The sequence below is a fragment of the Pyrus communis genome, chromosome 14, assembly GCF_041283825.1.
Source record: "Pyrus communis isolate YQ-2024b chromosome 14, ASM4128382v1, whole genome shotgun sequence".
NCBI classification, from domain to species: domain Eukaryota; kingdom Viridiplantae; phylum Streptophyta; class Magnoliopsida; order Rosales; family Rosaceae; genus Pyrus; species Pyrus communis.
The window spans coordinates 23,884,905-23,910,973 of record NC_142578.1 but is presented as its reverse complement, the minus strand read 5'-3'; the positions used below and the strand labels follow the sequence as shown (position 1 = coordinate 23,910,973).

Below are 26,069 nucleotides of genomic sequence, written 5' to 3'. Positions count from 1 at the left end.
TACACCTCGTAAATGTACCTCCATTATAATCTTACAATTTAGGTGATGAGATTACTTTAATACCTTAAATGAACTTATTCATTTGTTTGCTCTACTAATTTGAGACCTAAATCAAAACAATTTGAATTTTTATGTTACGGTGATTCATTATGTAATAAAAGGATTCGAGACTTAAACCAAATTAAATAGAGAACTTAAAATGGAAAACAATTTATATGAAACGAGTTTATTATTAGTACGATAAAATTTTTTTTTACCCTAAATACATTTTAAGAACGAAACGCCACGTTATAATTAAATCCGTCATCATGTAAGTTGGTTCTACTAAGAAGTGAGCGTGGAGAACACGTGTAGTATTTTGTTTAGGGAATGTGAAAGGAACGTTGACAGTTAGTTGTGCCCCCCAATCAAACAGCCAACGACAACGAACAACAACGCCCATCTCCAACCTTCCTTCCCTTCCCTTTGTACCAAAATACCAAAAATACAGCTCTCCGAGCCTTCTTCGGTTTGATCGCTCAGGTCAGTCAGTCTCTTAACCGCCGCCGCCGTCACCATGTGGCGCTCTCTCTGGCGCTCCATCGACCGCTTCTCGCTCCAGTACTTCAAGTAAGTTCCCTCGTTTTCCTCTCTCCAATTTTTCAACTTCTGCATTCTCTCCCAATTTCATAAATTAGGGTTTTGTATAAATTAGGGGTTTACAACTTGTTAGACTAGTCCGTCATTTATTATAAACAATTGTTAGTAAATTTGAGTAAGAGTAATCAAAATAGTCGAATTTGGGCTCTTTCAGTTGCACTAAATTGAGAGCTATGGTATATGGGAAATAAATCTTGGATGTTAGTAATTTGATGTATATTTGAAGGAATAAAGAGTGGTGGGTGAATTTTAATATAGATACTTGCCCTCTAACCAGATTCAGAACTTGATTTTTGGAAGTGTGGAGGTAATGCCTACATTGTATCATATGATAGATTGAGGGCATAGAGGGTGAATTTTAGTTACTCGTTCGGTGACCAATTTAAAAACCCGATTTCTGGAAATGTAGAGGTAAGGGGTAACAATGTCTACAGTGTATCTACGATTTAGTAGTTAAGTGAAGTTTTGCCCAAAGAGTGTATCTCATTGTTTCATTTTTATTGTATATTTGAAGAAAATGTAGAACAGTTGATTTATAGGTATCCTCATCGTATAATCATCATCAAGTATTTATAATAATACTTCTTTTTTCTTTTTATGGATACAGGTACGTAATCAATGAACTGCGGGAGATCAAAGTTGTGGACGGGCATAATAGGGTAACTTTCGTTTGACTCTTCTATAAGTTCATTTAATTTAATTTAAAGCATCAACCTTTTTCTTCCCCTTAACTCATACATCTCTCTTTTTCCTTTTCCAACTCTCGAACAGGAATTAATCATAGATTTACTACAGTCCATTGTGGAGCTAGTTACTTATGGAGATAGACAAGACCCATTAATTTTTGAGTATGAACTGTTGTTCATGGTAAAGTTTCTATATGGGCACGCTTTTTTTTCTTGTTCATGTTCTAATTGTTATTTATAATTTATACGCAGATATTTTATGGAATACCAAGTTTTAGCAGAATTTGTGCGTGTGCTAAAGATCAGTAGAAATTCAAGAATTGAGGCACCGTTGCTTCAGTATCTGAGTATAATGATTCAAAACATGAATAGTGACCATTCAATTTGTAAGATTCTAAATGCAAATCAATATTTACATTTACTCCTTCAATTTTTAGTTTACCGAAGATTTGGTAGCTGCAACCATGATTGAAAATCAGTTCTAATATGCCTTCTCCTGTTTTTCTATTTTTTTCTTTCACCAATTGTGTCATTGGTTAAGCTTATTGCTTGTACTTATTAGTGATCTATGGTTTTTCTGTTGCAGATTATTGTTTTAGCAACGACTACATCAACAATATTATAGGACATAAGTTCGAATTTGGAGGAGATCTAGCATTATATTACGTTTCCTTTTTGAGGTCTCTCTCTCTCTCTCTCTCTCTCTCTCTCTCTCTCTCTCTATGTATTTAACTCTTATTTGCTAAAACAGTTGCGATGCAGTGTAAGGTTGATTTTGTCATTACTTGTGAAGTTTATTATTCTTGTCTAACTCCCTTGTTTCTATCTCCTCAGAGCAGTTGGCAATAAGTTAAACAAAGATACACTTTGCCTTCTTCTGAAGGTTCATGGGGTAAGTTAGAGTTTATTGTTTAAATTTTTGGTACCATTCATGATTTACTTGTTAGATGCAGTTTTGTTTGCAATGGCAGTCGAAATTGTATTTGTATCCTGCATACCATTGGTAATGGATGTGAAAACGTTGTTTAAAGTACACTTTCAGTGGGATCATACTATATTTAAGAACCAATAGCTATAAATGTTTGGTTTTCGGCCTCAAGGTTGAGCCTGTTAGACTACAGCATGTAGGTCGCTTCATGTGTCCCATGTTCTCATTTTCTGTTCTCAAGTGGTTTCAGGCAGGGCCATCAAGGATTGGTCCAGTCCTTTTTCTCAGTTCTCATTGTCATGTGTGGACTCTGGAGAACTGTAATGCATTTCCTCTTTTTGGGGTCTTATCTGTTATTTTCATCATCATCTAGGCTTGAGTGATATGTTTTAATTTTTTTTTAATTTTTATAATTTATGTTGTTTTTGTAAGGGCAGAAGCAATAATGAGTTACAAGAAATGACAGTCACTGTTTCATACCTTGATCAATAATTAAAAGATGGTCACTACTTTGTTGCTGCATTTATTTAGTGTGCTGTTAAATTGTTTTTGGCATTTAGAAAGTGTGGGAACTTTACTTAGTGTGCATGTCTGATATGCATGACCCATAATTAATTTTCATTTCCATGTCTCCCTCCAATCACAGGATGCTGTAGTTTCATTTCCTCTGTATAATGAGGCTCTCAAATTTGCCCACCATGGGGATACGATGATTCGGACAGCTATACGTGCATTAACTCTCAGTATATATAATGGTATACTGTTATTATCTCTCTTTTTCCCCCTTTCCTAACCTGCTAACAGAAGAGACTCATGAAATTTGGTTGCAATTACATTTTCCATAATTTTAAACAGTATTTTTTGGTTGTGCAGTTAGTGATGATATGGTTTATCAATATATAACAACTCCTCCCGTCTCGAAGTATTTCTCAGATTTGGTTTCAAGCTTAAGCAAGCAGTTCTTTCATCTAGATTCCCTGGTCCATGATGCAGAGTATGCGTACTTCAATTTGGTAAAACAAGATTCGGGTACTTTGTATATGCAACACTGAATGGTTAATATTGATGCAGGATGCGTACAAGTCAAAAGAAAGAAGAAATACTTCTGGAAACTGATAAGATAGTCGATGATCTGTATTACTTGAAGGACATGCTTGGTATAGGCGAATCTCGTTTGAGTAGAGTAGTAACTGAAAATCTTCTCAGAATATTAATCTTTCCCATATTACTCCCATTACTGCAGATAGGGCAGAGTAATGTAAGATGTTCTTCCTCGTATCTGCTTCATTCACATTCTTATCTCCTTCATGAGAAGGAACAAACTTTTGGTTGGTAGATAGTTCCTATTGGAAAACCTAGAATTGTGTACTTTACATTTTGGGAAATGATTTCTGCACATCCTTTTTGACCTCCTGCACACCCCTCTTTTTGAAACCAATTAATATATGTTGAAAAGTAATCACAAAAAACGCGATCAAGCATCGCTAACTCAATGTTAAGCTGCATTTGTTGTAATGTACATATTACATAGTGCTATTCGCAATCATATACTTTTCCTTTATGCTGTATTCATTCAGCATTTCATTTATGATCCAGGGCTCAAATCTATCTGCTGTTACGTCTTTCTATACTGTTTCTCGTCTTCTTCAAGTCATTGGTGGAAAGGGTATGTTCAACTCTGTCGCCGAAGTAATTTTATATCCTGATATGACTTCAAGTGTGAGAGATGCTGTTCAAAGGGACTCAACTAAGAGCAATGGTCATGCTGAATCTCTGTTGAGTGAAATGGGAAACGTAGTATCTTCTAGTCCTGAGACTGAAGGAGCAGAAAACACTAGCCTCCCTACTGATACTGTCTCTATTAAAAGGTTGTTAAATTTCTGTTTTAGTTCTTATAACCTCCTCTCCAGGAAAAAGAGAGCAAAGAAATGAGAGAAATGTAGTTTCCTTCTCATTATTTTTGGCAGGGGTACTCGAATGATAAGACTAAAAAAACCAATGCGTTCGCATTTCACTAAGTTAGTTAACAGGTCATTTAATGATTTCTTATATCAAAGAATGATAACAATTGATAATTCTTACATACATTTTGACTATTATGAATTTTTTTCCTGGTGCAGGAGTGGAATACTAGCACATATTTTCTCCGAGAATCATAGTCTATTGCTAGCATCACTATTCTTGTTGTTTGTTTTAGCAGAAACAAAAGGTACTAATTTAGAATCTGGTGTTGTACAGAAGACATAACTTCAATGCATCAGTCTGATTGCCTTTTTGGAACTGACTGAGCTCGTTCATATCTTGTATTTTCTTGATGCAGATCTTCATCCTTTGCTGGCTCAAATGATTGGATTAAGTGGAATGCATGATATGATTGTGAGTTAGTAACTTCAATTTTTTCAATGTACATTTTCTATATTCTGTAATTTGCAGCTGGTAATAAGTGAGGACTTAGTCTGCTGACTAATAAAAGCAAGTTACTGTATAATAGTTCTTTGTATGATGGTGATTAATCCTTATGTCTATCTGTCTCTTGAAGCTGTATTTCTTATTCTGCGCATTATGTATTTGTTGTTGCATTTAAAGACCATTACATTGATTTTCATTTTTCAAGTTTTGAAACTTCTTGACAACCATTTCTCCTGTTTATGCATACCTTACTTGACATTTTTGTTTGAACGTTCTGCATTTACTAGTCTTGTATATGCAATTTGAAGATTCATTTTACTTCCTTCCACCGTCTTGAAACAATCTATTGACAAATTTTATTTCCTGACAGGATGTGGATAAAAATATTGGAAATCTCCTAGGGAAGCATATGGATCAGGTACAGTGACTTTTTGATAATTATTGTTTATTTACATAATATATCTCTATTTGTTAGTCATTTTGGGTCAGCAATTTAACCATTTAAAATTGGACCCTTGTGGCTTTCAGTGTCATGATGAACTGAATTTTCATTTTACAGATATTAAATGCATTATTGAAGGTTTTAGCAAGTCAACCACCTTACTCTATACTAATCCAATGGCATACAGGGTGGTTCTTGCGGAAGCTTTTGATTTGTCATGGAAAAGGGCTTAGTCATCGTAACTTCCAGCTATTCAATGTAAGGATCTAACTGATTTGGTAGAAGCACTTGTATATAAAATGAAATGGATAATGATTCTTGTTCACTATATTTTGGTTATGTTTTTTGATACCTTCTTAGTTTTTCATTTTTTCTTGGTAAGACTGAAAATGACCAGTAATTGGTTGAAGCTCCGAGTTTGAAGTAGCTCATACTTCGAAATTAGAAAACTTGAGGTTGAGCTTTCTAAATCCAGATGAGATAATGATGGATATTTTTAAAATCCTTGAGAAGGAATAGTACCACATCAACCTTCCCAGGGCCTAGCTTTGGAATACCACACTGTATGGTGGGAACCGTGGGATTGTCTATAGGTTTCAAAATAAAAAGTTTGACAGATGGTAAATTGGGGTTACAGATAAATAGGTCTGTTGGTTTGAAATTCATATCTGCCTGGGCGCTATGTAGCTAATAAACGTAAATAGAGTTTGAAGAATGCTGTCTGACCTTTCTGAGGTAAGATTGAAAAGCAAGCCTGAAGTACACATTTATTTTTTCTTATGATCTAGTAGTCTATGATGTGATACGGTGTAAATCTGTCTTATACTTTCTAAAGTTTTATATTTTCTAGTTTATGTGGACAGACGTCATATCAGCGGTCCCGTGAATGTCTTCAGAAAGAGCTTGATGGATGCTGGTTTGATCATATCCCAGAGGCTTTCAGGAACGAATGGGCAAAATGTAAAGCAGGTAGGAGGTGATATGGTTTCTTTTATGGATGGTGGTGGTAATTTAGTTCCATTGTTCCCAAAAGATTAAGCTGTTAGGATATAGACCAACATTTTTCATATTATACCATCTCTTCCTGCTGAAATCCACATGGGTACCAATATAATTTGTGAGCTTGTAGTTGCAAGGGTTGGTACTCAAGATCTCGTGATATTATTCCATAATTTTTTTTTTTTTATCTCAAACACTATTGACAAAAGCTTAAACTATTAAGATGTATGCTAAAAATCATTTTATACTCTTAAAAAATCTCTCTCATGTGTGGAGATCATTATAAGTTCAGGAGATCATTATAAGTTCAGAGGTTGAAATAGCCGGATATGAATTCTGAATTAAAAATATCTCTCTCATATCATGTGAAGCTTCAGTTGTTAGCATGTGTCAATAATTATTTCAGATTCCAACGTAGGGCAAAAAACGACTTGATTTGATATGGAATATGGAACTACTTACTAAATTCAGTTTATCTATTTTCGAACGTACAGCTCTCGAGGAATCATCCCAGTGTAAAGATCCTCTTTTTCTCCTAGAACTTGACGTTAGCCAACAAACTACAGATGGTACATAATTTCTTCGTATTATTTAAAAAATTTCTTTATGGTTTTGTACTTTTGTTGTCGTAAAGCTTCAGAAAAGGGTTTAGACGATAGAGAAATATGATATTGCAGGTGATGCAACTTCATACTTTGCTTGGCAAAGGATGGTTGACGATGTGAAGGTAATCCTCATTATTAGTATCAATTTGAACATCTCTTGTAATATTGTACTAGTAATCTCCTCCTATTTTTATGTTGATTTCTCGTTGAAGGTTCCCTTGGTGTAATTTTAGGTTTTTATTCTACATCTTCAACTTAAATCAACTATTTTCAAAGGGGAATTGCTTGACCAACCCTTGCTGGACAGCAGTGCGTTTGCTGATTCAAGTGATACACGTGCTTCAGATGGTTCATCTGCAAGCTTTGGGTCGGAGGTTGCTTTAGGTGGGTATTGTTCAATAGTTGAATGATCTGTGTATATTTTATATTCTCACTTCCTTCAAATTTTTGCAGTATCCGGAATTCCATGTACAATTGCATTTTCCAACGCTGGCATCAGGGATATCTACCTGATACCCGTGTCAAGGAAAACATCTGGAAAAGTGATTCTTGCAGAGAAGCATCCTTTCCGTAGTCAACGTGGAATTGTACTTGCTATTGCGCCATTGGCTGGTTTAATTGTAAGTCCAAAAATAGTATATGCTTGCTTCTTGTCCTGGCCATGTTTGGTATATCAACATCAAGTTCAACTCTGAAATTCTTGACTTTAGCGTGAGAGGTCAATTAAGCTGATTAGTTATGATTCTCACATTGATCAATTGTGTCAATTAGGCTTATGGTTATGGCCGGTGTTCTTGGTGGTCTTGCGCTATGCTAGATTAGAGTCCAATTGTTATATTGAAGAGTTGTTTATGATACAGGCTTGAAATAGAGTTGTGCAAAGCCTTTTCTGTTTTTTGGGAAATGAGTTTTTTGAGTTTCATACGAACAAAAGACAATATAGTGTTACAAAGAGGCTCACAATCTGACAGTCGATGAATTGGCGACAAGGTATCCTTTTATTTTTTAAAAGGTCAATTGCAGTTAGAAGTGAGAATTATTTGGCTTTAGGGTTTATAGGGTCTGTTTAGAAGTGGGAAAGAACAGATGAGGAAAAAGATATGTTAGTAACTTTGGATTATTGTATCTTTACTGTTTTTCTTGTCCTTGCTATTTTTCTACCTAGTTAATCTGGTTTCTCACTTGAAACAGCCAAAAATAGACGAGGATCATCCGACATGGTTGCATCTTCAGATAAGAGAGTTTGAACCAAAACTCCATAAAAGTAAAGTTAAGGGCCATCGTTCGGGGATGTCCAATCATGTGGCTGATGGGAGATGGACACTTGGTTTTCCGAATGCCAAGGCTTGCGAAGCTGCTCGATTGTCAATACTTGAGGAAACGAGGAAGCAGAGATCCTCTGTCGAGAGCGTACTTGCTCCTCTCGTGCAGAGTACTTGTCATGGAAATTTATCAGAGACCGAAGACGAGTGAAGCTTTTATTTGCTGTTGTAAGTTAGCATGCCAACAATCTCAGTTGAGTTCTGTCTTTCACCTCACCTTTTTCTTTCAAATTTTATTACTGTCACATAAAAGGGTTGTATTTACAGTAGTTGTTTATAATAATAGATCAGTACTGATCACCGAATGTGTTAGAAATTGAGAGCTAAAATGGCTTTCAGATAACCATAAGCGCTTTTTGTTACTATTAATATCGTCGACTATCTTCATCCTGGATGATTAAGAAATTAATCATCTTTGTTCTTCCATGTTAACGCACAAAGAATCTTTTAGCCGCGATTGTTTTTCTCTCTTTATTTTTTTCATCGTCATTTTAAACACAATCTTTTCTGATTGATACTGATAAATGGTAGGGGAACGCAAACGATTAATGATAAACAATTTGTTTGATACACTACTAGTATTGCCAAGAAACAAAAAGATTAGCATTTGGTTCATGCAGGTGCTGGTGGTTTCAACCTTTTTCTTGAACCCTGTGCTTCTCGGGTTCAAAACATTTTCCATTCCCTTTTCCTAGAGTAGTTAAGAGTAAAAATATCGTTTGTATTCAGAAAAGAAAAAAAAACATTTTGTTCGCATGTTCTAAAGTCTGACTTGGGTTTGCCACTTTAATATAACGGTTAATGTTGTTATTCTTCACTTATAAGTGAGAGGCATTAGGTTCGAATCTCGTAGATGATGAGTCCAATGTAGCTAATCTTGAGTCTTCTCTCCTAGTATAAATATATCGTTGTATCAATTAAAAAAAATTCTAACTTTGGTTTGATTTGTAATTAGAAGCAAAAACATCCACCTAAACGTGAAAAACATATTTAGAAATGGACGTAATTGTTTTGCAATACATGTACATAATAGTTTCTTAAAAACAATGTTCGTGTCTATATATTGGAGTACGAGAGATTTGAGCTTGAGACATTTCTTAAAATTGGCAAAGTAACTTGCCCTAGTTGAATGCAGGCCTAGCTAATCAGAATACCAAAATGTAAATTGCTGCAATCAAGTGCAGGAAAATCCGTGCTTTAAGTAATCACAACTCAACTGTACACCACTCATCTGAGGCAAATTAAGTGCACCAAAAGCTCGTGCTTTGAAAGCTTGTGCTTCAGTGCGGTCCTTGTTCTTTCACAGTAAAAAACTGATCAGCAACCTGCAGCTGAGTACGTACAGCACAACCATCTGCAAATTGAAGCACGAGTGTTCATCATATAGCTTGCACCTGCATAGTGCAACATGATCCTGATTAATTGTAGCAAAAATGGAATAGGTTTATGACCATAGTAGCGACAATGTATTCACTAAATATAAAGCTTGCAGCTGATGAAGTAGGCATATGTCTAATATCTAGTTAAATTATCTCATGAATCATGGTGAGTTTGATGCCGCCTTTTAAGTATAAATAATGAAAGATTTAACTAGTTTAAGTGCACCAATAGCGAAAAAGTAATGGAAACTTTTGGGAAAAGGAGTGTGTGGTACGTAATTCCATCGCCTTTACATTAACAAGGCTGTCATGTCAAAATTTGAGCAACTTTTTCTCATTTCCCTAACCTTTAAGGTCGACTGGCCGTCCAGGGCCTCCCTCTGTATATTGCTATATACTATATACTATATACTATATCTATATGCACTATTCTCTCTCTCTCTCTCTCTCGCTCTCTCTAGATTTCTGGTTTGCTGCTCTCTTCACTTGGATATTGCTTTCTCCCACATGGCCACGTATAGGGCAAAGATGCTCTTATTTGAAGCTCAAAAGCATAAAATGAGCGGCCCTTTTGAGTAGATAATGCCATATTTTACTTTTAGTACTATGGCTTTATGAGAGAGTGCTCTACTTTAAGCAAAAGAGAGGAGCCAGAAGAAGAAAAAAATTTAATAAAATATTACCAACTCTCTAAATGCATTTGTGTTCCCATAACTTATATATCAAAGCACTTGACAGTGAAAGAAGGGAAAAGAGAAAAGATACAAAACCCTCATTTAAACTTGCACTTTGGCACAAATCTCATGGGTGTCCATCCACAGATTAACAACTAGTACTTCTACAGTTATATGGACATGGCTTTTCCTTTTCTTTTCTTTCCTTCTTTCGTTCTTTAAACCAAGTTAACCGTTACTAGTGTTTGGGAAGAGAGAGAGAGAGAGAGAGAGAGAGAGAGAGAGAGAGAGAGAGAGAGAGAGAGAGATGAGAGTTAGGGTGTATTCTAAGTAATCGTAGATATTCCTCATCTCATTCAAACGCTCCTTTTGTAGCAGTGCAGAGTGCTTTGTGTTCAAATTATTTGGTGGCTTTCCTTTCTATGTCTTTTTAGGCCAACAAAGATGGAAGAAACTTTTTGACTGGGGAATGAATGAGCTAAGAATGAATAGTAGAGATTTTTGGATTATCTATACCTGTATAGGCATTGTTTGGGTCCCTATTATAGAACTAATATATTTCCTTAATTCATTATAGGTACAGGTCTGTGGTTATATACACTTTGAATACAAGCCTAATATGGTAAATACAATCATACTTGAATGACTGAATCAATCCTAATCAAATAGAATAGGAAAGACAGCATAGCATATATCATAGTTGACTTTCATATGATTGTGCAGTTGATGGAGAAGATTATGTTGTTGACGAACTGATCTCCTTTGATGTAGGAGATTCCTTAACACGCCCCCGCAAGACGGTGGCACCATCGGAGACACCGATCTTGGAACGAAGGAGATGGAAACGGGAACGTGGCAAGGATTTGGTGAGAGCATCAGCAAGCTGATCAGTAGTGGAGACATGCGAGACTTGAAGAAGACCACGAGTGACATGATCCCGTACAAACTGAAAATCAATATCAATAAGTTTCATACGGGAATGGAGGACAGGATTAGCACAATAGAACATGGCTCCAATGTTATCACAAGAAACAACCGGTGGTGTGGGGAGAGAAATGCCAAGTTCACGCAGTAAGGACTGAATCCATATGAGTTCAGCAGTGGTGGCAGCAATGGCCAGATATTCGGCTTCGGTGGAGGAGCGAGAGACAGACCGCTGCTTACGGGAGCTCCAAGAGATGAGATTTCCACCGAGATAGACAACATAGCCAATCGTAGACTTGCGATCATCACGATCACCAGCCCAGTCAGCATCGGAAAAGGCATAGAGACGATGAGAGGAGCGACGACAAAGTTGAAGGCCAAAGGAAATAGTACCCTTCAAGTAGCGAAGAAGACGCTTGAGGGCCTGCCAGTGTGTCTTAGAAGGAGAATGCATGAATTGAGAGAGCTTGTTGACTGTGAAGGAGATGTCAGGGCGTGTAAGGCTTAGGTATTGAAGACCACCAACAAGACGACGGTAGGAGGTGGCATCCGTTAGGGAGGAGCCATCATGGAGCATGAGTGAGGTAGTGGTGGAAAGAGGCGTACTGACAGCCTTTGCACCATCCATCTTGGCATTGACAAGAAGATCATGAATGTACTTGTGCTGAGAGAGGAAGAGGCCAGTGGCTGTGGGAAGGACTTCAACACCAAGAAAGTAATGTAATGAGCCCAGGTCCTTGACGGAGAACCGAGATGCCAACAGGTGTATGAACTTTGCTACAAGTGAGGAATCGTTGCCTGTAATAAGAAGATCATCAACATAAACCAAAAAATAAATTACAGCAGTCCCATGTTTCAAGAGAAAGAGTGAGGCATCAGAGATGGCATTGACAAAGCCATGGGAGAGCAGGAATGAGTGTAATTCCTTGTACCATGCCCGGGGAGCCTGTTTGAGGCCATAGAGGGCTTTCCTTAATTTACACACATGAGATGGATGAGCAGAGTCAACAAAACCAGGGGGTTGGACCATATAGACATTTTCACGGAGTGTGCCATGAAGGAAAGCATTATTAACGTCTAACTGACGAATTGGCCACCCATGAGTCACGGCAAGATGCAAAACAATGCGGATGGTAGTAGGTTTGATCACCGGACTGAAAGTATCTGAAAAATCAACACCAGGGCGTTGGTGAAAACCCTTGGCAACTAAGCGTGCCTTGTACCTGTCAATAGTGCCATCAGGATGGCGTTTGATACGAAACACCCACTTACAACCAATAAGATTGTGAGAGGGAAGGGAAGGAACGAGCTCCCATGTACCATTGCGAATTAACGCATTGAACTCATTGGACATTGCTTGCTGCCAATGGGGATCCTTGATGGCCTGGGAAACACATGTCGGTTCATCTGAGGAGAGAATGAGATGTTTAGTAGCAGTCATAGCATACCGAGGATTTGGTTTGTGGATGCCTGCTTTGGCACGGGTGATCATGGAATAATCAGGGAGTATAGGAGGGACCGGGGGGGGGGGGGGGTTGGGGGAGGGTGGGTCAGGTGATGGAAAAGTGACAACGGTCCTATGAGGGGTTCGAGTGTATGTACGAACGGGGTTGAAAGGAGGAGTTGGCTAGACGTTGTCAGGTTGGGGTGGAGAATGGGGTGATGGAAATATAGTTGGGGTAGGGGTAAGGGGCCCAAGGCGTGATGATTGGGTGATGGTAAGAGAGGAGGGATAACAGCAGCAAGAGGGGCCGGGGCAGCGAATGGTGACGGTGCTGAGACAAGGGCAGATTCTGACGATGATGATGATGTGACGTGTGGTGGCAGCGAAGAAGAAACACTCGACTCAACAGGCCTGGTGGGTAAGTGTATAGGAACATGAGTAACTGGAGAAAGAGAGGATACCCAAGTGTGAGAGTTATCAACAGTGACATGGGGGGTGGAGGAAGGGAGGTTGGCAAGAGGAAAAGTGGACTCATCGAATTGAACATGCCGGGAGATAAAAAGTTTGTTGGAGGAAAGATCAAGACACTGAAATGCACTTTGATTAGATGAGTAACCAAGGAAGAGACATGGACGGGAACGAGGGAGTAATTTATTTGAATTGTAAGGACGTAACCAAGGAAAACACAAGCACCCAAATGTACGAAGACGAGAGTAGGTGGGTTGTTCATCAAAGAGTTTAGTGAAGGGGGAGAGATTATGAAGAAGCGGAGTGGGCATGTGGTTGATAAGATAGGCAGCGGTTTTAAAAGCATAAGTCCAATAGGTGAGAGGTAAAGAAGCTTGATGAAGAAGTGTGAGACCAGTTTCAACAATATGACGATGTCGTCGTTCGGTGACTCCATGGTGTTGAGGAGTGTGAGGTGGGGTAAGAAGATGGGTGATGCCATTGGATGAGAGAAAATGTTGGAGTTTGATGAATTCGCCCCCACCATCAGTGTATAATCTAGTTATGTTTCTTTTGAAGTAATTTTCGACAAGGGCTTTGAAGGTGACAAAAGTGGAAAACACATCAGATTTCTTTTTGAGAGGGTAGAGCCATATGTATTTTGTAAAATGATCAACAAAGATAACATTGTAGGAAAAACCATCAATGGAAGAGTATGGAGCAGGGCCCCAAACATCACTATAAAGGAGGTCTAATGCACCATGACTGGTGAGAGACGAAGTACCAAACGGGAGATGATGACTTTTATTACATAGACATGAATGACAAACAGACTCGAGTAGCTTGGACGACACATTAATGGAAGACATACGAAGGACTTGGTGGAGAGTTTGATGGTTGGGGTGACCAAGACGACGATGCCAGAGGTTGGGAGAGACTACCACACCCACCATAGCTTGTGGTTGAGAAAGCGATTTGGGAGACCACTCGTACACATAATCCTTATTCGGGCCTCGAAGAAGAACCGCCCCCGTGCTCAGATCCTTGACATGAAAGAAATCAGGAAAAAGTTCAATAGAGGTATTGTTTTGTTTATTAAATTTGGAAATAGAAATAATGTCTTTTTTCATAGAAGGAACACATAGAACATTTGATAAGCTGAAAGATTGGGAGGAGGAGGAGGGTAAAGTGGTTGAACCAACATGAGTGATACCCAAACCTGAACCATTACCAATAATTATTTCATCAGGACCATCATATATAGAGGCACCAGAGAGAGTGTTGACATTGGAGGTAACATGATGAGAGGCACCGGAATCAAGCAACCATGTTGGAGAAGAGGTGGACCGGCCATGGGTGGTAAGGTTGGCCACTAGTGGACTGGGAGATCCAGATTGGAGTTGAGGGCAGCGTTTAGCACTATGACCTTGAGTGCCACACCATTGACAGAAACCACGATAACCTGTGTTGTTCATGATGGTAGAGCGGCGACTATTGTCCGTGAAAGATGGTTGAGTGGGCTTGTAAGAACTGCGAGAATTGGTGTGGGGGTGCTCGAAGGAACCACGAGAAGAATTGCGAGAGGCAAAGGACCCACGGTTGGAGCTGGAGTTGTGAAAGCGGTAGCCACGGTTGGAGGTTTGGAAGCGAGATGTTTGAGTGACATTGGCAGTGATTACTGGGGCTGTAACAACGGTATCATCACGCTTGAGAGCAGCTTCATGTTCAACCAGTTTGTCATGCAGGTTTCAAGGGAGATGGAAGTGTCGCGGGAACGAACTACCGCAACAATTTCCTTGAAGTCAGAGCCAACACCATTAAGAATGTAGAGGAGGAGATCGTCATCAGAGAGGGGTACATCAATGATGGCAAGCTCATCTGCAATAACACGGACTTCTTGCAGATACTCAGAGACAGGCTTGTTCTCACGACGCAGGAGAGTAAGGCGTTCTTTGAGACCAAGAACACGGGCACGGGCTTTGCTAGCAAAGAGGTGGAGAAGCTTGTCCCAAGCCTCCTTGGATGTCTTGGTAGAGGCAATAAGAGAGATGACCTGCGGGGAGACGGAAGCAAGAATCGCATGAAGGAGGAGTTGATCTTGCCGAATCCAAAAGGTGCGAAGCACGGTTTGCGTCTTGGATGGGCAGAGATGAGAACCATCCACATAACCCATGAGGTCGTAACCATAAAGAAGGGCAGTGAACTGAGCACGCCAGGATGGGTAATTGGTAGGTGTGAGTTTCACAGGTAGTTGGGCTGTAGCGTTGATGGTGATCAAGGTGGGAGTAGGGGAGTTGATGTATGGTAGAGGGTTGGGTGTAGTGGCGTCAGTGGCCATGGATGAAGACAGGAAGGAGAGGGATCAACAAAAAATTGCTCGTTGGAGTTTTTGGGCTCGTGATACCATATAGAACTAATATATTTCCTTAATTCATTATAGGTACAGGTCTGTGGTTATATACACTTTGAATACAATCCTAATATGGTAAATACAATCATAGTTGAATGACTGAATCAATCCTAATCAAATAGAATAGGAAAGACAGCATAGCATATATCATAGTTGACTTTCATATGATTGTGCAGTTGATGGAGAAGATTATGTTGTTGACGAACTGATCTCCTTTGATGTAGGAGATTCCTTAACACCTACCTCCTATATCATACAAACTCCACTGCATATTTGTTTCGCATTTTTATATATACATGAAATTTTCTCAAACAATATATATATATATATATATATATATATATATATATATATATATATATATATATATATATATATATATATATATATGAGAAATTCTACTATCTCCTTTAAGAAAAAGGGTATTGGAACTTTTTTTTCTCAGTAAAATTACATTATAATATTTCTTTATATCGTCGCGGAAGATCTCTCCTTTTTTGTGTGAGGATCTCTGCATATATGTGTAGACATCGAAATTTCAGTAAAATAAATGTTAACCAATGTATTAAAATTACAACATTTATTTACTTCACCAACCTCACACACTTACTTCACCCACAACATCCATTTACTTCACCAACCTCACACACTTACTTCACCTACAACCTCCAGTCACTTCACCAAAAAAATGAATGGTGGTGATTCATTCTCAAAACCTATAAATAGGCTTCTCCATCAAGAGAAAATAACACACCAAGAACCAATTCACCAATACATTTCTCTACTCCCAAAATGGAAGAGAATACTCCCCACAAGGGGGAGACCAAAACCTTGAAGCCTTAAAGTTCTAAAGCTCTCAAGAAAATCTCGAAAGATCAAGAAAGCACTCTTCGTTCTTCGTCAAATCCTCCTTCAAGATCAAGCCCCAACGGCCCTTGAAGAACTCCCACCAACTCAAGATCAAGCCCCGACGGCCCCTTGAAGAAAGTGTTCATCATTCATCATCCGTTCATCACCAAGGGAACCAATTCACAAATACATTTCTCTACTCCCAAATTGGAAGAGAATTCCCCAAATCCTTGATGCTTTGAAACTCCAAAGCTCTCAAGCATCCAAATTCCCAAGAATTCCGAAGGATCAAGGAAGCACTGTTCGTTCTTCGTCAAATCCTCCTTCAAGATCAAGCCCCAACGGCCCTTAAAGAACTCCCACCAACTCAAGATCAAGCCCCGACGGCCCCTTGAAGAAAGTGTTCATCATTCATCATCCGTTCATCCTAAGATCAAGCCCCAACGACCCTTTGGATCAACAACCTCAACAAATCCACACATCTAATCGTTCTTCAAGACTAAGCCCAAAAGCCCTTGAAGATCTGCTCATCCATCAACCTTCAAGATCAAGCCCAAAAGCCCTTGAAGAAATCCATACACCCATTCTTCAAGATCAAGCCCAACGCCCCTTGAAGATCCATTCATCAACTGTTCATCCTAAGATCAAGCCCCAACGGCCCTTTGGATCAACAACCTCAACAAACCCATACACCCATTCTTCAAGATCAAGCCCAACGCCCCTTGAAGATCCGTTCATCAACTGTTCATCCTTAGATCAAGCCCCAACGGCCCTTTGGATCAACAACTCATCCACAAACCTACACCCTACGAAGATAGAATCAGAGGACCAAATTTGAGAGAGATCATAACCCCAAAATCATTAAACAACAAAAATATTATTTTGTGCCACGCTATTCTTGTTTCTTGTTTCAAGGAATTTTTCGTGTTCACAATATGTACATATGTTTTAGTTTTTAATGCATGTATTTTATAATGTTATTAGCTTAAACACCTAGCCATGGTGGCGAGTAGTGTTTTAGCTCTCCTTTGTATGTTTCGTGCTATATGGAATAAGACCAACTGATCCAGCCACCAAAAAAGCTTACACAGTGCCCACAAAAAAAAAAAAAATACAAGTGTGACTGATACAGCTGAAGAAGAAGAGTTTATTCAGTTTTGGATACTGGAAAATTGGAAAATTTACATGATACATTACATCTAATACATAACATAATGTCCATGAATTTTATCTAGTTTTAGATAATGGAAACCAGAGAAGAATGTATATATAGTCTTCTGAAGAAGCTTCACAGCTTTCTTTCACAAAATTCTAAGTTTATTAACTGATCTTTGTTGGAAAAGTTAGCAATGTCAATTTATTTTTACCCAGAGTATTTTTGGTATTTTATACATTAAGATTTCTCTCATATTTGTTTCAGGATTAGATCTTAATAAATAAACCTCATGTAACTCGTAAGAATTAAGTCTCGGTAAAATGTAGTTTTTTTTTGGGTAAAGTACAAAAAACTACCTCAACTATTGATGTCATGACACTTTCATACCTCATCTTTTAAAATTGACAATGTCATACCTCATCTTACGAATTTGTGCCAATGTTAGACCTCCGTCAGTTTTTATTAACTGATGTTTGTTGGAAAAGTTAGCAATGTCAATTTATTTTTACCCAGAGTATTTTTGGTATTTTATACATTAAGATTTCTCTCATATTTGTTTCAAGATTAGATCTTAATAAATATACCTCATGTAACTCGTAAGAATTAAGTCTCGGTAAAATGTAGTTTTTTTTTGGGTAAAGTACAAAAAACTACCTCAACTATTGGTGTCATGACACCTTCATACCTCATCTTTTAAAATTGACAATGTCATACCTCATCTTACGAATTTGTGCCAATGTCAGACATCCGTTAGTTTTTATGTTACTTTTTCTGTTAAATGCTGACGTGGTCAAAAATGGGACCCATTTTTATTAAAAAAAATTTAAATATTTAAAAAAATAATAATAAAAACTAAAAAAAAACTAAAAACAAAAAACCAAAAAAAACCCATCAACCCGTATCCCCCTTCCCCAAAAACCTAGATCTCCTTCTCTGAGTTCTCCCCCACCCAACCCTCTCTTTCCTCTCTTTCTCTCTCTCTCTCTCTCTCTCTCCCTACAACCTGCATCCCTAAAATCCCAAAACCCAGAAACCATTCCCACCCGAGTCATCACCGCCAGCGAGCTCTCAATCCTCTGAGCTGACGATCGCCGATTAACCCCAGACCGTTCCCTGCCACTCCCGTTGGCGTCAGAGCTCTCCTTCTGGCACCACAGGTGCTTCTGGTTCCCCCACTTCAAATAACACGGCAAGTTGAGATTGTGCAGAGGCTTCACCCTCTCAGAACCCATCGCCATGGACTTCACCTCCACTCTCTCCTCCTCATCTGACCCGCCTATATACACCATTTATCGGAAACCCAGACCAAAGAGAGCCACTCTCAGATCACAACTCTCCCTCTATTTCTCATGCCTTTGATTTTCTCGGAAAATCTCATAATTTTCTAGGAAAAACGGAGAGTTGTTCTATTGGGATTGTTGTTGTTGTTATTATTTTGTTTTTCTCTTGCAAATCGTTGAAGGGGCAGACTTCGGGGGCGAGGAGGAGAAGGGAATGTTGTTGTGGAGGTTGTGGCTAGAGTTAGGGTTTGAGGGCGATTGTGGGTCGTGGCTGTCATCTCTGGAGTCAACGACAGAGGTAGGGTTGTCGTCGGTGGGATCAGAGAGGAAGGTTAGGGGGGGGACGGGTAGGAAGGATTTCTGGATTTTGGGATTTTAGGAATGTAGGTTGCAGGAAGAGAGAAGAGAGAGACGAGATAGAGGGTTGGGTGGGAGAGAACTCAGATAAAGGGATCTGGGTTTTCGGGGAGGGGGACATGAGTTGATGGGTTTTTTTTTCTTCGTTTTTTGGTTTTTTTATTTATTTTAATATTTAATTACTTTTTAAAAATATTTAATTAATTTTTTAATAAAAAATTGGTCCTGTTTCTGGCCACGTCAGCATTTAACAGAAAAAGTAACAGAAAAACTGATGGAGGTCTGACATTGGCACAAATTCGTAAGATGAGGTATGACATTGCCAATTTTAAAAGATAAGGTATGAAAGTGTCGTGACACCAATAGTTGAGGTAGTTTTTTGTATTTTACCCTTTTTTTTTTTGTGATATAATCTTCTTCACAGTTTTGTATTGTTCTTTCTTTTGTATCTACAGAATAAGATTCAAAGTTTCGCAATGAAGTTCTTATCTTTTCAACCCTTTGATTTGCTAACAATGCTTTCACTTTCATGGGTTATAGTCGTTAAATCTTACCCAATAAACTCTTTAAAAAGTAATATCGGATCGGAACATTGTCTGTTAGTTTTTTATCTTATTTTTTAGGGAGTTTTAACGAAACACTCTAAGTATTATTTACTTTTAATGAAAAATTACATTTTTACCTTTTTGTACTATTCACTACACCTTTATTTGTCATTTTTTTATTAAAACTAAAGTTTTTTTGAATTTTCGTATAAGTAATAACGAAATTTAAATGTACTGTTGATTAATTTTGAATTGGATGTTATAGGAATAATCTTTTATACGAAATCATATTTCATTAAAAAAAAAATTATACATCATGATATACATGTCAAGTATACTAATCTACATCACGACATTTAAGCAAAACTCAAAGCAACTCTAATACAACCTACAATAACACCACCATAAAGTATCTCATAACCCTAAACCTTGACCACCACCATGAATCGAAGTCTCGCCCCATAGTACTCATCACATATCGTCATAAATTAAGAACTCGTGGAACAATTCACGGATTGTAGACTCGAACTTGGTATCCAAAGTAGGCTAAATGCATGTATAAGAGCATATCGCAACAAAGTTCTTCAAACTAGTGATGATCAAAGTTAAGCAAAATAAGAGATTGAAAAAAAGTATATTAGAAGTAGACATGGCATGAAAAAAGAGCAGAAAGTGATGATGATCAGGAACCCAAGTCTGAGTGCGGCTAAAATCAAATCACCACAAGGAAAATCACAAGAAAAACTATCACAAGAGAATATTTTTCCCTCAAGGAAAACACTAAGGAAAAGAAATAAATAAAAAGAGAAGAGGGGAAGTGAGGAAGCATAAGCACTCTACTCCTTGTTCTTTTTAACTGCTAGCTAGGGTTTTTTTTTTTTTTTCACCAATAAAGGTAGTGATTGAAAATTATACTGGGCAATATTAAGATGCAAAAATGCTATCATTGTAATTTGTCAATTAATTTTTTTTTTCTTTACATGGTGGTTATGTGTTTTTTGTTTTGAAATGAAAAAACGAATTAAAGGGGGTCCAAAAGCTGAACTTTATGTAATAAAGGAGAATGGTAGAGGAAGGAATGTCTGAGAGTCGTTATTAATCCCCATGCATGATGCAACACATGGCATTTAAAGCGTCAAGCTCATCACTCATCAGCTATAGCTTGCTTTGTTGTATATCCATAAAAATATGTACAACTAAAATGGTGGGACGCTTTAAACTTTATTCCATGTCTTTGAGTCTGGAAGAAAATCGTACACAGTTCCCGATTCCTTGAGACACATAGTCCCCATTCTCTTTTCAGGCCCTCGGTTTTGGCGGATCCATATATATCATATGCTTTCTCAGTTCTCGTGTTCAAAAAGAAAACAGGGAAAATAGTCCCTCTAATATAAACCTTATGACCTAATCATACCTAAATAAATATCATGATAATAAGATTATTACTGAACTATTTATCCTCGTGTGGCACCAGTATATAATGAAATTATATATTAACGTTAAGATTACCAGCTAGTTAGTGCATGATATTTGTTAAACAAGGATATGACTGTCTTTAGAGATTGATCATTTGATCATTTGCTCATCTGCAGTGCAGGCACCTAGCAAAGTAAATTTAGACCACTTTTCCTAGATCAGTTTGCCACTGCAATTCAAACTCAATTGCAGCATAAAAATGTATATTGTGAAGGAAGTTTGAAATTGCAGCATAAAATTAATTTGCAAAATAGGAATTAACTCAATTTTATATAAGCGGATGCAAGATTACTTAACTTTTTAATGTGAGACAACATTTTATATCCTCAAATGCTCCCTCATGCATGGCAATACTCAAGCCAAACACGTGGATATCACAATTTGAGTGATGTAGATCAGTTGATGTGGAACACCACTCCATACGCCCCTCACATGTGTTGATACTCAAGCCAAACACGTAAACAACACATATTGGGTGATATGAAGTTTGTGTGGTTGTTGGACTTTTACACATGGGTCAATCTGCTCTAATACCATGAAGACAATAGCTCTATCATAAAACTAATTGACAATATAAGAACTAGCCCAACTCCCTTAAGCACATCAAAATCTTTTTACTTTCCATCGTTTCTGATATAGAACAACACTTTACATTCTTACATATTGTAAATATTAAGCTTTGAGTCTGGATTATAAATACTAAAGTAAGAATCTATCTGACCAATAGTTAAAATTTACATACAACTTAAAGATGTTTGACAGGAGAACATTTCCTATCAAAGATTTGTTTTATAAATAATAAGGGTGTTTGTTTCTAGGTTAGTACACTATCATTAATGTTTATTATTTAACAAATTCTTTTGCATAAAAGAGAGAGACCCACTTCGAAATGAATACCATATCTTTTATCAAGTTTGATGTGTGATAGAATTAAAGAGAGAAGGCAAAGCTGAGTTGCCTTTGATACTGGTGCATAACATTAGAGTCCTGCTTCATTGTTAGCACATGCATTCCACTTTCCACTACAAATCGACTTTGGACCCCAATTTTTACCTCACTTACAAGAAAAGCACCACTCTTCTCTCCCATAAATTTCACACCCCCTTGGCCTTCACTCTCTCTTTCCTATCTCTCTCTAGATCTTCTTGTGTATCCTCCTAACTCTCTTTCTCTCAATACTATCATCTAGATCGCTAGATAACAAAATCTCGTTACCACTGCACTGCATATATAACTGATCTAGCTGCACATAACTGAGTTCCAACACTCCTTAGTCTCTTTCAAAATCCACCTCACTTCTTTCTTTATCCACTAAACTGATCACCAGCCCAAGAACCTAATATCTCAACAAGTTCTCTATCTACAGATTCACCATCGAAATTAACCTTCCTTTTCTTATTATTAAGGCAGGTGATCGGTGATCATAACAGTTGAAGATGAGAGCAGGAGGTTGCACACTTCAACAAGGTCTAACCACAGAGGCTGCAAACATAGTAAAGCAAGCAGTAACCCTAACAAGGCATCGTGGCCATGCCCAAGTAACTCCTCTCCACGTTGCAAGCACCATGCTTTCTTCTTCAACAGGTCTGTTGCGAACCGCTTGCCTTCAATCACACTCTCACCCTCTCCAATGCAAAGCCCTTGAGCTTTGCTTCAATGTTGCCCTCAACCGCCTCCCAGCTTCCAATTCTAGCCCCATGTTGGGCTCTCACCCCCAACACCCTTCCATCTCCAACGCCTTGGTTGCGGCTTTCAAGCGTGCTCAAGCTCACCAAAGGCGTGGTTCAATTGAGAACCAGCAGCAGCCCCTCTTAGCTGTGAAAATAGAGTTGGAGCAACTCATAATTTCCATCTTAGATGATCCAAGTGTTAGTAGAGTCATGAGAGAAGCTGGGTTCTCTAGTACCCAAGTGAAAAGCAATGTAGAACAAGCTGTCTCATTAGAAATATGTAATTCCCAAACACCTTCTGTGAGTAGCAAGTCCAAGGAAAGCAATAGTAATCTCCTGGTAGTCAACCCTCATCAGTTTCCTTCAATTGGTAGTCAAATTAGAGTAGTCAAAGATGGAAAGCCAGTGCTGCCTGTAGATCCAAGTATTAGGAAAGAGGATGTGGCATGTGTTATACAGAATTTAGTGAACAAAAGAAGGAAAAGTATTGTGGTTGTGGGAGAGTGTCTTGCTAGTGTTGAGGGTGTGGTTAGAGGAGTAATGGACAAAGTTGAGAGGGGAGATGTTGTTGAGGCTTTGAAAGAGGTGAAATTCATAACCCGTACTCTCTCCTCTTTTAGACAGATGTCTAGAGTACAGGTTGAGCAGAAGCTTGAAGAACTCAAAAGCCTAGTGAGAAGTTGTGTGACCAAAGGCGTTATCTTGTATGTGGGAGATCTCAGGTGGACTAGCGAATATAGGGCTAGTAGTTCAAGTGATCAGGGAAGGGGGTATTATTGTCCTGTGGAACACATGATCATGGAGCTTGGGAACTTGCTTTGTGGCATTAACAATGGAGATCATTCGAATGGGAGGCTTTGGATTGTGGGGATGGCTACCTTCCAAACTTACATGAGATGTAAATCTGGCCATCCATCTCTGGAGACTGTTTGGGGTATTCACCCTCTTACAATTCCCTCAAGCAGCCTGCGTTTGAGTCTTGTCACCAACAGGTATAAATTAAGCAACTAATTAATTAGTAATGGTAATTAAAAATTTACAAAATTTTTGCATACTTTCATTTCATCTCCCTTACTCTCTTTTAGAAAATGTTCATGTGTTAAATCTTTATATACGTTTATCTTGAGGGAAATGTGCAAACTATTGACTAAGTTTTTTTTTTTTTTTTTCCTATCTATTTCCCTTTTTGAAATTCGTGAACCTCTCTATTCTCTAAGTCACCATGCACTTTATTTTTATCTTCCTTTTTAATTGGACGGGGAATTGTGAACAAGGAGAACTTCAACATTTACTAAGACTCCTCTTTTAACTGTATCTCTTGTTAATTACAGTCTTTAGCAGTACCCATTCTCCTTGAATACTAACGTAGTCAGGTTATTGTTTTTATTAACATCAACTTGTATTTACAGCCATGACTTACAAAGTGATCAGTCTACAAGTAAGATCGCTGAAACTGGAAGCAACAAGCAAATGCTTGAAGGTGGAGATCCGAAGCAGCTCACTTGTTGCGCAGAATGCTCCGCCAAGTTTGAAGCCGAAGCTCGAAATGTACAACAAAGCAGCAGCATTTGCAACAGTGAATCCACCACTTCAAGCCTTCCTGCATGGCTCCAACAGTACAAAAACGAGAACAAAGTACTAAGCAGTGCTAATGATCAGGTTCTAATTATAACATATCTCAACCTCTTCAACTTATTCACAATTATTACCTATATATCTACGTTCATATGGCCCATCTAGCACTAATAGAAGTACTACAAAACTAACTTTTTTCTTTGCAATTATTTTGTTTTCTTTTTTTGTACACAGAACTCTGTTACAATTTCAGACCTTTGCAAAAAGTGGAACTCCACTTGCGGTTCAATGCACCAACAACTTTCCAATAATTCCTCGGAGAAAACCCTCACATTAATCTCTTCTCTCTCACCCTCATCCTCTACTTCCAACTTTTCATATGAGCAACAACAACAAAACCCTAATTTGCACCACCAGCATCAGTCATGGAGGCACCAACATTTCTGGATATCTGGATCTAATTGCAACAAGGCTGTTGATGATCAGCCCAGTTTGAGAATGTACATTCCAGAGAACAATACTAGTCCAAAACAACCACATTCATCAAATCCCAATTCTACCCCTACTTCAGCCTCATCTAGTGATATTGTCATGGAAACTGATGAGTATATCCAGAGGTTCAAGGAGCTAAATGCCGAAAATCTCAAAATCCTATGCACTGCATTGGAGAGCAAAGTCCCATGGCAGAAGGATATAATTCCCGAAATTTCAAGCACAATCTTGAAATGTAGGTCAGGCATGGTTAGAAGAAAAGGGAATAAGATGGGAAGTTACAATGATGGCACTAAACAGGAAACATGGTTGTTCTTTCAGGGGCTTGATATGGAAGCTAAGTTAAAAGTTGCAAGGGAGTTGGCTAGGCTTGTTTTCGGTTCCCAAACCAACCTCACTTCCATTGCACTAAGCAGTTTCTCATCGACTCGAGCTGATTCAACTGAGAACTGCAGGAACAAGAGATTGAGAGACGAGCAAAGTTTCAGTTATGTCGAAAGATTCGCAGAGGCAGTGTCATCTAATCCCCATAGGGTGTTTTTAGTCGAAGATGTGGAGCAAGCGGACTATTGCTCGCAAATGGGGTTTAAGAGAGCAATTGAACGAGGACGGATAACCAATTCGAGTGGCGAAGAAGTTGGTCTTGGAGATGCTATCATTATTTTGAGCTGCGAAAGCTTCAGCTCGAGATCGAGAGCTTGCTCTCCTCCTATCAAGCAAAAATTATCAGAAGGGCCTCATGATGAAGATAATAGGGATATTGCTGCTTTAGAGGAAACAAGCCCTTGTGTGTCTCTGGATTTGAACATTTCATTTGATGACGATGATAGTTCCGAATGTCAATCGATTGATGACATTGGTCTTCTTGAATCTGTCGATAGACGTATTGTTTTCAAAATTCAAGAGTTGTGAAAATGAAATGAAGGAAAAACAAAAGATTGATAGGTGGTTTTTCTTTTGAAGTGTCTTTTTGCTTCTTTTGAAACTTTCTTTCTTTAGTATGTTTTTAGATTCTTAGGATTGGAGATTAAAAAGATTTCCTTTTATGTATACTACATGTACATTATGATCCGTGATTTTCCTGTGACAGATTGGTGGTCGGTTTAATTTTCATAATTTTCTTCGTTTTTGTTTATTTATTTATTTTTTGTGAAGGCACTTCTCCTTAAATTTTTATTTTCTTTACTAATTTTTATTATTATTATTATTAAGGGGAAGAAGAATGGTTCAAAACTATTATAATAATTTAGAAAAAAAGAAAGTTTCGAACTTCAGACCATAAGTTGAAATTCAATGTCCTATCTATTAGACTAATGGATCACATTCCCTTAAATTTTCACTCTTTGTTCATGCATGGAATC

The 26,069-nt window shown here is 38.1% G+C and overlaps 2 protein-coding genes across 4 annotated transcripts; both read left to right on the top strand.

Moving 5' to 3' along the window:
* The first annotated feature begins 364 nt into the window (after positions 1-364).
* On the top strand, positions 365-8,330 carry LOC137712887 (protein TRANSPARENT TESTA 9). Of its 3 annotated transcripts, none has more exons than XM_068452070.2 (20): positions 365-609; positions 1,247-1,298; positions 1,411-1,487; positions 1,578-1,711; positions 1,912-2,005; positions 2,160-2,217; positions 2,900-3,008; positions 3,127-3,247; positions 3,325-3,511; positions 3,850-4,121; positions 4,374-4,462; positions 4,574-4,629; positions 5,033-5,080; positions 5,222-5,362; positions 5,968-6,073; positions 6,598-6,672; positions 6,781-6,830; positions 6,942-7,092; positions 7,162-7,328; positions 7,900-8,330. In XM_068452070.2, exons 1-20 carry the CDS (start codon positions 557-559, stop codon positions 8,179-8,181), a joined length of 2,322 nt encoding a protein of 773 aa, XP_068308171.2. In that variant the 5' UTR covers positions 365-556; the 3' UTR covers positions 8,182-8,330. The 3 variants fall into 3 exon arrangements, with proteins under 3 accessions (XP_068308171.2, XP_088540414.1, XP_088540415.1); XM_088684289.1 differs by having other exon boundaries at positions 424-609; positions 1,411-1,506; XM_088684288.1 differs by lacking the exon at positions 3,325-3,511 and having other exon boundaries at positions 397-609; positions 3,127-3,266.
* A 13,580-nt stretch (positions 8,331-21,910) lies between these two features.
* Positions 21,911-25,843, top strand: LOC137713875 (protein SMAX1-LIKE 3-like). Its single transcript, XM_068453228.2, has 3 exons — positions 21,911-23,633; positions 24,051-24,300; positions 24,451-25,843. Exons 1-3 carry the CDS (start codon positions 22,408-22,410, stop codon positions 25,618-25,620), a joined length of 2,646 nt encoding a protein of 881 aa, XP_068309329.2. The 5' UTR covers positions 21,911-22,407; the 3' UTR covers positions 25,621-25,843.
* Positions 25,844-26,069: the final 226 nt, after the last annotated feature.